Genomic DNA, 14,341 nt, shown 5'->3' with positions numbered 1-14,341 from the left:
GCAGATGCAAGACAAATGCCTTACCCAGTGTGCTCTCTCTCTGGCCCCATCAGGCTATTTCTTATTCTAAGCTCTTCCTCGCCTCCTCTCCAGGAGTTTTGGGGCTGTTGGTGTCAGACAAGGGCCTTATCTGCAGGGGACTGTAAAACTCTTGGTTCTGGTGTGTCATGAGACTCCTAGTACATGCAGGGCAGAACCTGGCAGCCTGTGTGTCCACAGAACAGTGTCTCATGGCAGGGTTCCAGACTCAGGCAGGGGGATGTCTATGCAGAATAGAGTCTCTATTGTGGGGGCAGGCACAGATCAGCCTCTCTAGAGTGGAGACAGAGTACTGTCCTCCAACCCTGACATTCTGTATTGTGGATGGGGACAGAACATAAGGGCTTCTAGCTACAGGGAGACCCCTCAAAGTCAGGGGACCCTCCCCCACGATTCCTGGAGATCTGGAGCTGGGCTTTCCTAGGATGAGTTTAGCTAGGAGGAGTTTAGCTAGATCCAGAGACTTGGTTCAGTGCCCGGAAGTCTAGGGTGATCTGCTACTGCACCTCACTTGGCCAGAGGTGCTTCCTATGAGGTTAGTAGAGTCTGGCCCCTGCCTGATGGATGGGCTGGGAACTCCCTGCCAGATCTCCAGAGCCATCCTCACTGCCACTGCGCATAGGTCCCTGTGTTCTTAATGCCATCCAAGACCCCAGGAGCTGACTTCCTGACTTCCCACGGACCCCAATGCTTGTCCATCAGGGAACTTCGGAGCATTCATGAATGGGGGGCAGAAAATGGGGGAATATTCTGGAACATGGGAAGGAACTTCAGAAACATGAACTAAGGCAGGTCCTCCAGAGTCTTCGGGAAGTCCTTCTCCTTCCTGGGACCTGAACCCGAGCCAAGCTCCACTCCCCTGGTCTACACTCCCAGAAGTGGCTGCTACTTGCAATAAGTGCTCTGGGCACCACCTGTCCCAGACAAACTGACCCGGTGCCCTTGCCCACAGCCTGACATCACAGAGAAGTACCTGTCCAGCCCTGAGTACGGAGGCACCGCTGACGGCCACTTTGATGTCCCAGAGACCAAAGATGGTAAAAGCACCCTGAGTCTCAGCATGGAGAAGGGGGGTGAAGGGAGGACCATGCTGTGGCATGAGCCTAAGTGGTTTTACCAGCTGATGCCAACATACTTCTGGGGAGGAATTGCTCAGGGCAGAAGGAGCCATGGCCTCAGGAAGGCTCAGGGATGGTGGGGTGACTCAGATTTGCCCATTGGCACTCAGCCCCGTCTCTGGGACCTCACTCTAGGGATGTTCTGCTGGCATCTTTCCTAAAGAGGATGCTACTCCCCAGTGCACATGCCTGCCCATATGCATGTGTCAAATGCATATGTGTATTCACATGTGCACTGCCTTGCATGCATACCCTGTGTACGTATGCACACATCTGTGTGTGCCTCCTATGTGTACGTGGCTGTGCATGTGTCTGTGCCTGCATGTGTGTGCCTATGTCCATGTCCACATATGTGTGTCTCTGTGAGGAAATGCATGAATTCATGTGTATCTATATGCACACATAGATAACGTGCATGTCTGCATGTGTGCACATGCATTTGCCTGCTTGCATGGTGCATGTGTGCATCTGTGTGTTACATCTGGGTCTTTTGCATGTGTGCACAATGTGTGCCCATGTGTCTGTATAAAGGCATGCCTGTGTATCTGCCTGCTGATATGTTGTATGTATACATGTGTGTCTGCATGTGTAGAATGGAAGGCATTTCTCATTCCCTGGGGCCAACAGACACGACGCCTTTTCCTTCTCTGTACAGTCAAGAAGAAAAGTTCTTCTGGTCTCAAACTGAGCAACCTCATGAACCTGGGCCGGAAGAAGTCCACTTCTCTGGAACCGCAGGATCGCTCACTGGAGACGGCCAGTAAGGACACGGGCTGGCCTGTCCCGGGAGGCCGAGGGGCATTGATTATGGTCCCTGTGGTCTTGAGAGAACCTGGGTTGGGTCTTTTTGATACTCACAGGCTAAGGGAAGTTGGGGTCCTTTGGCCTGATGTTGGACGAAGGACTGTGACTCTACACCTGCAGTGTTAAAGGGCCGTTTCTGGTCAGCACCCAGGGGTCACCTGGTGTGATGGTGCTGGGATTAAACCTGGTCTTGGTGTGCCAGGCCAGTGCCCTAGCCCAGGGTGGGCCAATGGCTTCAGGCCTGTGCAGACTTTCCTGCCCTTTAGTGCTCCATCCTCACCAGACTCAGGAACACAATGAACATTTGCACTCAACAGTCTAAACTGACTCCTTCCCGAAACCTGAGGACAGGTCAGCACTGAGTGGACCTGCTTCCCTTCCAGTCTCTGAATGCCTGTCTGGGTCCTGGGTCCACTCCGGAGTCCCTACTGGGCTCTGTGTTGTGAGACTGAAGGCTTCAGGGCTGGCACCTCCTGGCAGAGAACTAGGCAGGGGGTCAGAGCGGGAATGCGGAGTGGGTCTCCAGATTCTTTGGTCAGGGCACCAGAGAACAGTACAGCTTAGCCTTAGGGTGCCTTGGGGGCACCTCAACCCCCTGCTCAGTTTGGGGCTGGATCCCTCTTACCCATTACCTGAGAGCCAGAGGTTCCTGCAGCTCTGGCACTGACCCCCTCCCTTGCAACTGCATTCCTGGGACTCAGCTTCCCACTCTCACCTTAGGTGTGTCAAAGCAGGTCCATCTTAGGTGAATACCAATTCTGAGGCCTGGGCCCCCATCCTCCCAGCCTTCCACAGGGGTGGAAGTCCCACTATGTGTGAGTCTGAATACCCCCGATCTGCACTGTGTCCAGCATGGGACTGGGGACATTTGGCAGCGTGCTGTGGCCCTCGGACCGAAGTGTCCACATTGTTGGCATGCATGGGCCTTTGGTCAGGGCAACTGCCCTGAGCACTGGACTCCCAAATCTTGGTGTCAACTCTCCTCTGGTCCTGGGGACAAGGCCATCCAAGGCACACAGTCCCAGGTCCTGTTGCTCTCCCCAAAGGGTCTGCTGAGGTCTGTCGCCCAGGGGCAGCGGTCAGGAGAGTGCACAGGGATCGGGCACACAGCCAATCTGGGTTTGATCACTGGCTCTACAGAGGGTCCCCTAAGCCCACCAGGAGTGACTCCTGAGCTCAGAGCCTAGAGTCAGCTTTGGGTACTGCCGGGTGATGCCCAACCCCAAAAGTAAATGGAATTAATGGGGCAGCCTGTGACAGGAAGGAAGGGATGCTGGGGGCTGAGGACACTAGCTGGGGGATAAAGGGTTCCCTGTGCAGTGAGGAAATCAAAGATATAGTCCTATAGGGCCCACTGAGGCAGGAGGCTGCTACAGGTCTAAATGCTAGGAGGTCCAAGACACAGGCGGGATCTTATGGACCACGTTCCCTAGACTCAGAGGACACCACCCACTTTCCCTGTGTGTAACATGGGCACAGAGACTGGGGGGACTTGGGGCCAGCAGCCAGCCCCTGAAGCAAGTCTCCTTCCAGGTTACCTGAACGTGCTGGTGAATGGTCAGTGGAGGTCGCGCTGGTGCTCTGTGAGGGATAGTCACCTGCACTTCTACCAGGACCGGAACCGGAGCAAGGCGGCCCAGCAACCCCTCAGCCTGGGGGGCTGTGAGGTGGTCCCTGACCCCAGTCCCGACCACCTCTATTCCTTTCGAATTCTCCACAAGGGCGAAGAGATGGCCAAGCTGGAGGTATAGGGGTGTGGGGGGAGAGCGGGGTGTGGGGACATAGTGTGGTATAAGGGAACACAGCAGGATGTGGGATACAGTGGGGATGTGGAGACAAAGCTGGGTGTGGAGACACAGTAGGGTGAAGGTCACAGCCCTTGGCTCCCCATGATCCCACTGGGCCCAGTCTGGCTGCTTCTGTGTTATTTTTACTTCCTTTGCCCAAGATTGTTGGCATTCAAAAAAATTTCCATCTCCTTCCTGACCTCAGGGTGGTTGAGTTATAGGACCAGACAACCAGCAGCTTCCGGCAGGGCGGGAGGGAACATTTATAGCTCAGCTGCAGGAAGAGCCTTCCATGGACTGTGGAGTTGGTTTAGCTGTGGCTCACCAGATGAGTCCATTCATCAAAGTGAGCAGGCGGGTTTCAGCCTGGGGAGGAATTTGATTCTGTGAGAGAGGCATTTCTCCCACTGCTCCTCACCCTGGGTCTCATTGATGCTACATTATGAAAGGGGGGATGGAATGTGGACTGGCGGCCCCAAACTGGCTGCTTTGCAGAAATGGACAGCAGGGTCCCTGGTGCCAGTCCAGTCCCTCTCATGAGTCTTCATCCACATGCTGCTCAGTATCACCCTCCGCCCCCAAAGGCTGAAAGCTCAACACACTGCTCAGTATCGTCCCCTGGAGGCTGAAAGCACAACATGCTGCTCAATATCTCCCTTGGTGGCTGACAATTCATCACGCTGCTCAGTTTTGCCCCTGGTGGCTGAAAGTCTAACCCAGTTGCTCCTCAGGGACAGGCCAGTGTCCTGTCCAATAATGGAAAACCATTCAATATTGGGATGATGTGGCCTATCCTTGGGCGATACACATTCTAGTTGAACACTGGGCTAGAGCTGCTGGGAGGCAGCAGAGCTTGGGCTGGAGGGTGGGCACAAGGGAGAGAGTGTGAGAGACTGGGAAGGCAGAGGGTATGAGGATGCAGGGCAGGGGGAGTGTGAGACAACGAAAGCAGAGATAGATAGCTGGGAAGACAGAGGTGCATGAGGCCAGGAGGGCAGGGGTACATGAGACCGGAGGACAGGGGTGGATGAGGCTGGAAAGATAAGGGATGCATGAAGCTGGAATGATAAGGAGCGCAGGCACCTTTACAACCTGAGCAGTCACTAAAGAGGGCAGCAACTTGGGCACTAGATTTGGAGATGCTTCCTTCAGCTGCTGATTAGGGAATGCATTGAAACCTCATGTGTATAAAATCATCCCAGGACAAGCTGGGGTACCCAAGAAGGGAGAGGCAGAGCTAAGGTACCCAGGACAGAAGATCAGACCTGGGGATTCCCAGGAGCTTCCGTAGGACAGGAACTAATTCCAGTACATGCTCAGCTTTGGCTAAGAACCAGACAGCCAGATGTGGGGGGCTGGGATGTATTATTTGGGGTGCTGCAATGCAGATGCTCTCAGAGGTTTTGCTGGCTGAACATTGGGGAGGTGTGCACCCTGCAGCCCAGCTCCTTCCCCCACAGGCCAAGTCCTCTGAGGAGATGGGCCACTGGCTGGGCCTCTTGCTATCTGAGTCAGGCTCCAGGACCGACCCCGAAGAGTTCACCTATGACTATGTGGACGCAGACCGAGTCTCTTGTATCGTGAGCGCAGCCAAAACCTCGCTGCTGTGAGTATGTAGCCACTGCCCTGCACCCACACACATACATACACCCACCCTTGCTTCTCAGACTGTGCGGTCAGGACAGGATGGCAGCTGAATCCCCATGGTCCCAGTGAACTCACACCTGCAGCATCCCAGCCCCTGGGCTCTGTCTCTAGCTCTTGTTCTGTGCCTATCTGCCTTCCTCAACACCCCATTTCCCACGGGTCTCAGGCACCTGGAATTGGTGCAGGAGGTGCTGGAGTACTTTTACTTCCTACCTAGGGCCAAAGGAGCCCAGTGAGGCCCATCTGCATTGGTGGGGACTATGCCTTATGCTTGAGGCATAAGGTGGCTTTACTATTCTGGCCTTTGTCGCTGCAGTTTGTTGTTAGGGATCATGAAAGGGAGAGAGCAGGCCCAACTTTGGCTAAGATTGGGGACAAGGGAGGCAAGGGGGCAAGATTGGGGGCAAAGTAGGATTATGGTTCATTCTAGAAGAGAAACTTGGAGCTGAGCATTCTGGTGAGAGAGGAGAGGGCCCCCTTGCCTACCCCACCAAAAACCAGATGGGAGCATTTGAAACGAGGAAGTCTCATGTCATCTCATGAGGCCCAGCCTGAGACTTCCAGGGTCCCCCTGGGTGTTCGGAACCCCCAACACTCACCAGGAGGCGCCCCCACCCACCCCGTCTCTCAGCCTGACCTGTGGGTCTTCCAGGCTGATGCAGCGGAAGTTCTCAGAGCCCAATGCCTACATCGATGGTCTGCCCAGCAGGGCCCGCCCCGAGCTGCTGTATGATGACGTGGAGGTGTCAGAGCTGTCAACTGTGGTGAGGACAGATGCACTGGGGCTCCTGGGCTTTCCTCAAGAGTGAGGGATTTCTCCAGGGTTACCATGCAGACAGCAGGCCCTCCTGAGTCACCATGCTGAGGTGACATAGGGGCCTATTTAGATGAGAGATCTTGGGGGCCTGGGTACAACAACAGAAGTTTAAATCTCAGCATCTGAGGGTCCTCTGAGCAACCCTCCCAGGGTGACTTCCTGCCCCCACCCCAGAGGGGCTGTAGTACTCCAGTTCTGTGTCCTTGGATTGTCAAAGCAGTGAACCATCCTGACCATGTACTGAGCCCTCCCCCATAACTGGTTATCAGCCCTGGTCAATGCTGGGTGTGGGGCTGGGAGGGTCTCTTACAGGTGCTGGGGTTTGGGCTGTCCCCCCATTCCTCTCAGCCATATCTAGGAGTTCCTTACAGACTGGAAAGCAGCAGATGGAACCTCTGGTCACTCATATTTAGGGGGACAAACCAAAGATTTGAACCTTCCAGCAGAGTGGGGGTTGCTACAGGCAGGGATGGGAGCGCTAAGCAGGCCAGCACCTCATAGTGGCAGAGGGTGAAGGTGATGGCAGCTGAAAGCCACGACCACCCCCAACAGGTGGAGCCACCCGAGGCGGCTGCCCCTGTCACAAATGCCTGCGTGGAGAGCGAGCCAGACCGTGTGTACCTGGACCTCACACCCGTAAAGTCCTTCCTGCATAGCACAGGGGGTGCTCAGGCCCAGGCCAGCTCCCTGCCACCGCCACCAGGCCCAGAACTCCCCACTGAGGCTGTCCCCGCAGACCAGGACCCCACCTCGGATGAGCCCACTGGACCCCCACTAGAGACCACCTGCAGAGACACACAGGTAGGGGCCAGCCCCCCCCCCCATCCCACTTGAACCAAAAGTTCAAGACTGGTCCCGCTCATGCCTGCCGTGTTCCTTCCATGAAAGGTGCAGTTTGGGGACTCCGAGCCCGGAGATCCGCCCCTGAGAAGTGCCACCGTGAAGATTCAGCTGGAGCCACAGAACATCTCCTTTCCGCTGAGCTGCCCCGACGTGGCCGCTGTTGCCCCTGGCGGAACCAGCCCGGCGGTGAGGGACAGACTGAAGGTGGCCTCCACAGGTACCTGTGCAGCAAGCAGCAGGGCTGGGCAGGTCGGGCCTTGTTGGTTCCTCCCAGTTTTAGAGGCAGGAACAGGGTCGGGTGCTAGAGGCCAGGAGCTCACGCCTTCCTGATCTCCCTGCATGGCCAGGGGCCTGGGGCCGGGCCCCTTCTCTGCCTGGGGTGCCTGGTGTTTGTTCTACCATCCACTGCGCAGAAGCCTGGGGGCGGCCCTTCCACCGCACTGGGGCTCACCTGGGTGTCCTGCTCTGGGTATGCAGAGATCAGACTTGGCAAGAACAGGACAGAAGCTGAGGTGAAGCGCTACACGGAGGAGAAGGAGCGGCTGGAGAGGAAGAAGGAGGAAATTCGCGCGCACCTGGCGCAGCTGCGGAGGGAGAAGCGGGAGCTGAAGGAGAGTCTCTCCAGCTGTGCAGGTATGGGGCGAAGGGCAAGGAGGCCCAGGACTAGCCCAGGATGAGGGACATCCATGCCTGGACATCCCACACAGCCATATTGTCCCAGGGCCAGTGAGCACGGCAGAACCCGGGCTGACAGGATGGTAGGAAAACCATCCCCAAAGCATTGCTCATGGCAGCTAAATATGGATGACCGTTGAGCTCTGGGCCCCATGCCTCACTACCGTGGCTTTCTCCTTTTTCTCGCAAATGTTCCTTAACTGTGGGCTGAGTCAGAGCCTCCACCGGAGCTGTTCAGCCTTGGATGCTGTAGGGAGCACTGTGGGACCTGGGGTCTTCCTTCTAGTGGGGATCCCCCACTGGACACCTGGCAAGCTGAGACCCTGGGACCCTGAACCCCCAAAGGAAGCACTGATGCCAAAGGGTGCCATTGGGGATGATGGACAGTGCCAGGCCATTCAATGCCACCGCAGTGGGCATCAGGACAACTGCTATTCAGCAGGAGCCGCTCCAGAGGCCACTGCCTTCACCTTCATGCCCAGGGGCCTCTGTACGATGGAGCCGTTGTCGGTGGGACCTTGCCCACTCTGTTCCCTACAGCCACAACCACTCCCCCTCTTGGCAGACAAGGGCGTCCTGGCCAGCCTGGAGCAGAAGCTGCGCGAGGTGGACGAGGAGTGCCGCGAGGAGGAGCGCAGGCGAGTGGACCTGGAGCTCAGCATCGTGGACGTGAAGGACAACCTTAAGAAGGCTGAGGCGGGGCCTGTGACACTGGGCACCACCGTGGACACCATCCACCTGGAGAGCACCAGCCCCAGAGTGAGTCCGTGTCCATGTGTGCATGTGTGATGGCATGTGTCTGCATATGATGGTGTCTACATGTGTAGTGATCTATGTATGATGGTATATGTACATATATGCATGTGTGGTAGTGTGTGCCTGTGATGGTATCTATCCATGCATGTATGTGTGTCCATGGTGGCATGTGTATATGTGCATGAGTGGTTGTGTGTGCATGCATGATTGTGTGTGGCGTGCCTCCCTGTGTGCATGGTGAGTCTCTATGTGTGTGTACACACACATGTTCTTATCATGTGTTGCTGTGTGCATGAGTGAGTGTATGCATACACAAGTTCCTGATTACGTGCCTGCGTCCTGGGAGACCTGTGGGGGAAAATAGGGTCCTTCTTCTGCCCAGAGTTCAGACTTTTTCCCTCTTTCATGTCCCCGCAGCCCAAACCTGCCACCCCCTGCACCCCTGCCCTAGACAGTACCCCAGTCAACTCAGCCACAGCACTCAAGAACAGACCCCTCTCTGTCATGGTCACAGGAAAAGGCACTGTCCTGCAGAAAGCCAAGGTAGGTGGTCACCATGGCAACTGCCCGGTCCCCACCCTGTGCCCAATGGCCCCTCTGATGCTCAGTCACTCCCGCTCGGTGCCTCTGGCTCACAAACCCCGAGAAATTAGTTTGTGCGGTTGGGGCCCTGCATTCTCCATGGGGACCCATGGGCTCCCCAGGCAGAGATCAGCCATGTGTGATTGTGTCTTATCCAGACCCCGGTGGTGCTGAAGGATTAAAGAAGCAGGCAGCGCCCACACAACAGGCAGCCAAGGGGACCCCAGGTCGGTTGTTATAGGAATAGCCAGGAGTGGGGGTGCTGGGCCTGGGTTTCTTTCAGAGGGCTAGAAGAAAGGGGTCCTGGGCCCCTTAGAGCTTGGCCCAGGGCCAGAGAGAGACTACTAGGGTTGGGCACAGACTCTGCATACAGGGGCCCAGACTGAGTTTCGGACTCCACATAGTCCCCCTGAACATTACCAGGCATGAATCAGACCAAAATCCAACAAAGTATGGTAGGTGTGTCTTATTTCTGGCACACTCTGCTCCTTGAATCTACCCCCCATCCATGCTGGAAAGATGGTCCAGGTTTCTCCTGGACTTTTGTGCTGGAGGTTCAGGGGAGCAAACTCAGGGCCCCACATTCCTAGACCCCACATGCTCCCGACCTGCTCCTGCTGGGCCCCTTCTCTGCAGCCCCACAGTTCAGGGCTCTCCAGGGCATTGGAACGAGCCTGTCACCCCTCCTCTGCACATCTTGCTTTAAGACCATCGTTTGCTGACTTTTGTCTGTGTAGAGGGAGGATGCGACAGAGGGTGATTAACTAACTTTCTTCTCTCTCTGGGGCTGCGGGAATGTTTGGATGCTACCCCAGGAATGGGAGAAGAAAGGTGCCAGTTAGGAAAGAAACTTCCCCGAAAGCCACTGCTGTCGAGATGGGTCTAAGCGACAATCTTGCTTCATCCACGTCTTCGTCCACACAGCACCTCTGACAGGCACATCTGTCCGTTCTTCAAGAAGAAAGAGCCAGGACCGGGACGCTCTGCATGGGAAGCTTCGACCAAGAGGGGACTCGACCTCGGAGCCAAAGGAAATGAACCTCTTACCCAGCGCAGACAGTTCAGAGGGCTTCTCTATGCCCAATTGCGCTGTATTCCAGGGGTTCGGTTCTGCCTGGGACGTTGTTGCCCATTGTTTTACCAACCCCTTCTAAGTATGAAAAGCTTCTGACATGGAGACTTTGGAGCAAGAAAGCATGGCCCTTCACCCTGGTCAGAGATGCTGTGAGTTCCCTGGCCTTCACCCCTGTTCTGGAACTCAGCCCCTGGGAGGCCAGACAGCCCCTGCCTTCAAGTTTCTCCTCACCAACAAGGAAGCAGGTCACACTTCGCCTTTTGGGCTTCTCAGCAGCCTCAGGAGCTCTCCTGTGTGTAGTCATTGAGCTTTTTGAGAAACATCCTAAGGGCAAGCATCAAACTGAGGCCAGGCCCCCAATATAGACGGACTCTTTTTAGCTTAACACAGATAGACTGGCCTAGACATCTAAAACACAAATGTTCAATGATGCTGTATTATACAGGCAAGAAGAATCTTTTGGAAATTTGACTTTTTTTTTATATCACCAGGGGTAGGGGTGGATGGACTCTGCCTGTGTTTACAGATTCAGTCCTGTGGCCAGACCATGTTAGAGAAATTATTTCATGCCACACTCCGAATCTGTTTCTAAAGTTGTTTCCTGTCCAAGGCCCTCCAAGCGGCAAATTCAGCCCAGTAGCCCCCTCCTGGAACCATGCTGCTTTCCTGCCGGCTTTATTGTTATTATTATTGTTATTATTTTTAACACAGGTTGAAACATTTCATCTCTCATCTCTGCCTCATTACTGAGGGTTCTCAGAGCCCTCTGACACTGGTCCTTGAGAACTAAAGGTCTATATGTTCTTGTCTTTCTAATCCCAGGACATTTATTTCTGTTGTCACAAATAGTGGGTGCCTCCTTACCAAATGGTGAGTTAATTTTTTTTAATAAAAATATTCATTGTGTTTTGGGTTGTCTTTATGGTTCATGGAAAAGCATAGGGGCAAGGCCTGGCAATCTACTACCTCAAGGGGGCAACATTTTGGTTAATTGTAGGCATATTAGTTGTTCAAATCCTGTCTGTCTTGGCCTTAACTGCTGGATTGAAAGCGCTATAGTTCTGAATATAAGAACAAACAGTGGATAGCTGGTCAGTGTAGAATCAAGGAAGTGAAAGCCACACACCACTCTGGAATTTGAAAATATATTTTAAGGAAAATTTACAAAAATGCTATAAATTTGAGCAGCTTGAAAGAAAAAAAAAACACTTCATTTGGGGGTGTACATAGAAAGCATTGATATTTGCTAAAGCAAGTCAGGGAGTTCAAAGAATTGGGTCTTATGGCTAAATAGTCTTCAAAATATCAAAGGTAGAAATTGGAAAAGTGCTACTGGCTCATTCATCAAGTGGACATAATGAGTGTGACTGGACATCTTTAAAGGGCACAGGCAAGCAGTATCCCAAATATCAATACTGACAAACATTTGTTATCTAGAAATGGAAGGGAAAGCCCTTCGAGTGTGACAGAGTGACTCCAAGGAAGGAATGGGAGCTATGGAGAAGCCAGTGGCTTCTGGTCAGAACCTACCTGTCATTGTGGACCACTCCCATTGAAAACCACACTCTGGGAGGTTTGAGAGCAAAGAAGAGCTGAAGCCTCATCACATGTAAGACCTTTCTAGAAAGGCCAGAACATAGCTCCATCCCATTCAGTGAATTAGAACTAGATTAGAACCTGGGCTGTCTGAAATCAGGGTCATTCCAAGAAAAGATTTAACAACTCCTGCCCATTTTCACTTAGACAGAAATAACTTACTTGTACTTCTATGAGCAAAAGCCAGTTTCCCTAAAAAACGTTGGTAGTCCCAAGGGAACGCTTTCTGATGCTACTAACTAAATAGTGACAGCTTTACTCCAGAAGGTTTTATGTTTCCAGAATTGGAAACCCCAAACACATATATAAGCCTAGGGCCTACAATTTTGTGAGTGTAATGTTTTGTTTTGGGGGGTAACCTCTTAAGAGGCTCAACAGATTCTGGGGTCACTCCTGCCATACTGCCATACCAGACCAGATGTTTTGGTGCTGGGAGATATCAGGTCTCCATTACCAGGAAGTGGTGGGGATCATACTTGGGGTCGTATACATGGAAGGCATGTCTTCAAGCCATCTCCATATCCTAAACAATTGTCCAAACAATTCACATGGACATCCAGGTATCAGCTCCGAAGGAGATCAAGCATTTAGGGCATAGAAACAATGAGATTGCTGTTAATTTAGGGACTGATTCAAGCCACATTCTCCCCTGCATGGGTCCTGTTCTGAGTTGCCTCTGCCAATGATATCTAACAGACCCTCTCAGCATGCAGAACTGTCCGTTTACCCTGCATGGATCCTTGGGCCTTCACTGCCAGTGTCCAGTGCAGTACCACCACCACCCCATCTGGAAGCAGTTCTCCTGTGGGCTAGTTTCTGGAGGACTGGGACCATTAGCACCATGAAGGGCTGAAATGAGAATTTCTCTCCACCCTCTAGCTGCCAATCCTACCAAATGGCTTCTAATTTGGAGAACGGGTTGTTGGCCTTGGCGAGAGCCCCTCAGGGACTCCCCTAATGCCAGAGCCCACGTAGGGCCGCCAAATGTAGCAATCTGCAATTTAGCCTAATGGTGGGGAGTGTAGTGGGGAGAGAGAGAGACAGAGGGGGAGAGAGAGAGAGAGAGAGAGAGAGAGAGAGAGAGAGAGAGAGAGAGAGAGAGAGAGAGAGAGAGAGAGAGTCTTGCTGAAGCTATTTTTCAAATCTGGCCTGGCTGGGGGTGAGAGAGAGAGAGAGAGAGAGAGAGAGAGAGAGAGAGAGAGTGTCTTGCTGAAGCTATTTTTCAAATCTGGCCTGGCTGGGGGTGAGGGTGAGCATGGGCCTCTGGGTCCTCTGCTGCTAGCAGATTCTGCTCTGGTATTAACTGCCAGGCTTTTATGTTTTTATACTTAGGCAACTGTCCGTTACAGGGGGTACATATCCCAGTCCAGGGGCCTTCATCACCCTTTAAAGACACCTTGACGAATTCCCTTAAATACATTAACACCCTTCAGTGCTTAAAGCAAAGTGGTGTTCAAAGCAAAGGAAGTGGATATTGGGTGACAAAACAGTTAATTAAAAGCTTTGGTAAAGTGTCTGGGTTAGATCAAAGTTCTACAAAGTGTGGAAAAGAAAAAAACTTGGTGCCAGGAGCTAGTACTGGGGTGAAGATCCACATATATATATATATATATATATATATATGTGTAAACCTGGATTTGATCCCCAGTACAACCCGAGGGAGGGTCCTCACTCTGGGGACCCTCACTGCCAACATGCCAACATGGTCAGTCCAGAGTGGGTAGAACACCTTTGGTCCTTGGTCCCCCTTGGTCCCCCTCCCTGAGCTCCCCCAGGGAACCTCTACCTCTGCCCCCCAAAAAGAAAAAACACAGCATAGCAGAGGGGAGAGTGGATTTCTAAACTCTGCAGGGAAGTACTACATTTGCCAGAAAAGATGTCGCAGACTTCACTTTGCCCAACAGACACAAAACTCTCCTGTGAGATCATAGGCCCCTTTGAAATATGGCGGAAATCCGAAACAGAACCAGACGCCAGAGGCCCTATTCAGCAAAGCCAACCCCACTCGCTTTATTTGGGTGGAGACTGAGGATTCTTCCCCTCTCGGAGCCCAGAGAGGAGGTCCTGCATTCGCTGTGCCACTCGCAGGGGGTGAGGTATTTGCACTCTCAGCCCTCCCACAGTGTCCCAACAGGCCGCAAACCTGGTGTCACCCCAATCCGGGGCCCTTTCCCAGACTCCACCAAACTCCAAGTCCCATCTACAAATGCCATTCAGGGCTCCTTATGAGGTGAGAGCGAGTATCTCTTGCACATCTCAGGGGGAGAGCTGGAAGAAGGGCTGCATTTTTCACCTGGGAATGCTGCTGTCCAGAAAGCTGAGTCGGTGGCGACTGAGGTGACCTGGGCCTGATAACACCATCTGAGCAGTGGGAGATGTAGACTGAGTCTCCCGGCTCCTTCCTTTGCTTTTGCCCAGGGGCAGGGGCCTAGAGGTGAAGAGGGAACCAGTAGGCATGGAAAGCAGCTGGCATGTGTTCCAGGACTGCCAGAACCCTCTCAGCAGAAGCTCCGCTTGCCCTTCATGTGGCCCCAGAAGATTAGCGAGAGGGGATGGGCCCCAGGAGGGCAGCTGTCCTGTCAGCACCCACACACCCAGGCTG

At 53.4% G+C, this 14,341-nt stretch overlaps 1 protein-coding gene across 1 annotated transcript in view; it reads left to right on the top strand.

The window, feature by feature from the left end:
• The window catches only part of AFAP1L2 (actin filament associated protein 1 like 2), an 89,504-nt gene extending 79,422 nt beyond the window's left edge, over positions 1-10,082 (top strand). Inside the window, exons 9-19 of the mRNA XM_049764536.1 lie at positions 992-1,076; positions 1,813-1,917; positions 3,495-3,706; positions 5,209-5,354; positions 6,048-6,159; positions 6,765-7,013; positions 7,101-7,272; positions 7,533-7,688; positions 8,296-8,489; positions 8,904-9,029; positions 9,884-10,082. Coding sequence (XP_049620493.1) covers positions 992-1,076; positions 1,813-1,917; positions 3,495-3,706; positions 5,209-5,354; positions 6,048-6,159; positions 6,765-7,013; positions 7,101-7,272; positions 7,533-7,688; positions 8,296-8,489; positions 8,904-9,029; positions 9,884-9,910 — 1,584 coding nt within the window. The 3' untranslated portion in view covers positions 9,911-10,082. The remainder of the gene's footprint in view (positions 1-991; positions 1,077-1,812; positions 1,918-3,494; positions 3,707-5,208; positions 5,355-6,047; positions 6,160-6,764; positions 7,014-7,100; positions 7,273-7,532; positions 7,689-8,295; positions 8,490-8,903; positions 9,030-9,883) is intronic.
• Positions 10,083-14,341: the final 4,259 nt, after the last annotated feature.

Source organism: Suncus etruscus, chromosome 17 (assembly GCF_024139225.1).
Source record: "Suncus etruscus isolate mSunEtr1 chromosome 17, mSunEtr1.pri.cur, whole genome shotgun sequence".
NCBI classification, from domain to species: domain Eukaryota; kingdom Metazoa; phylum Chordata; class Mammalia; order Eulipotyphla; family Soricidae; genus Suncus; species Suncus etruscus.
This window is presented reverse-complemented; position numbering and strand designations above follow the sequence as displayed.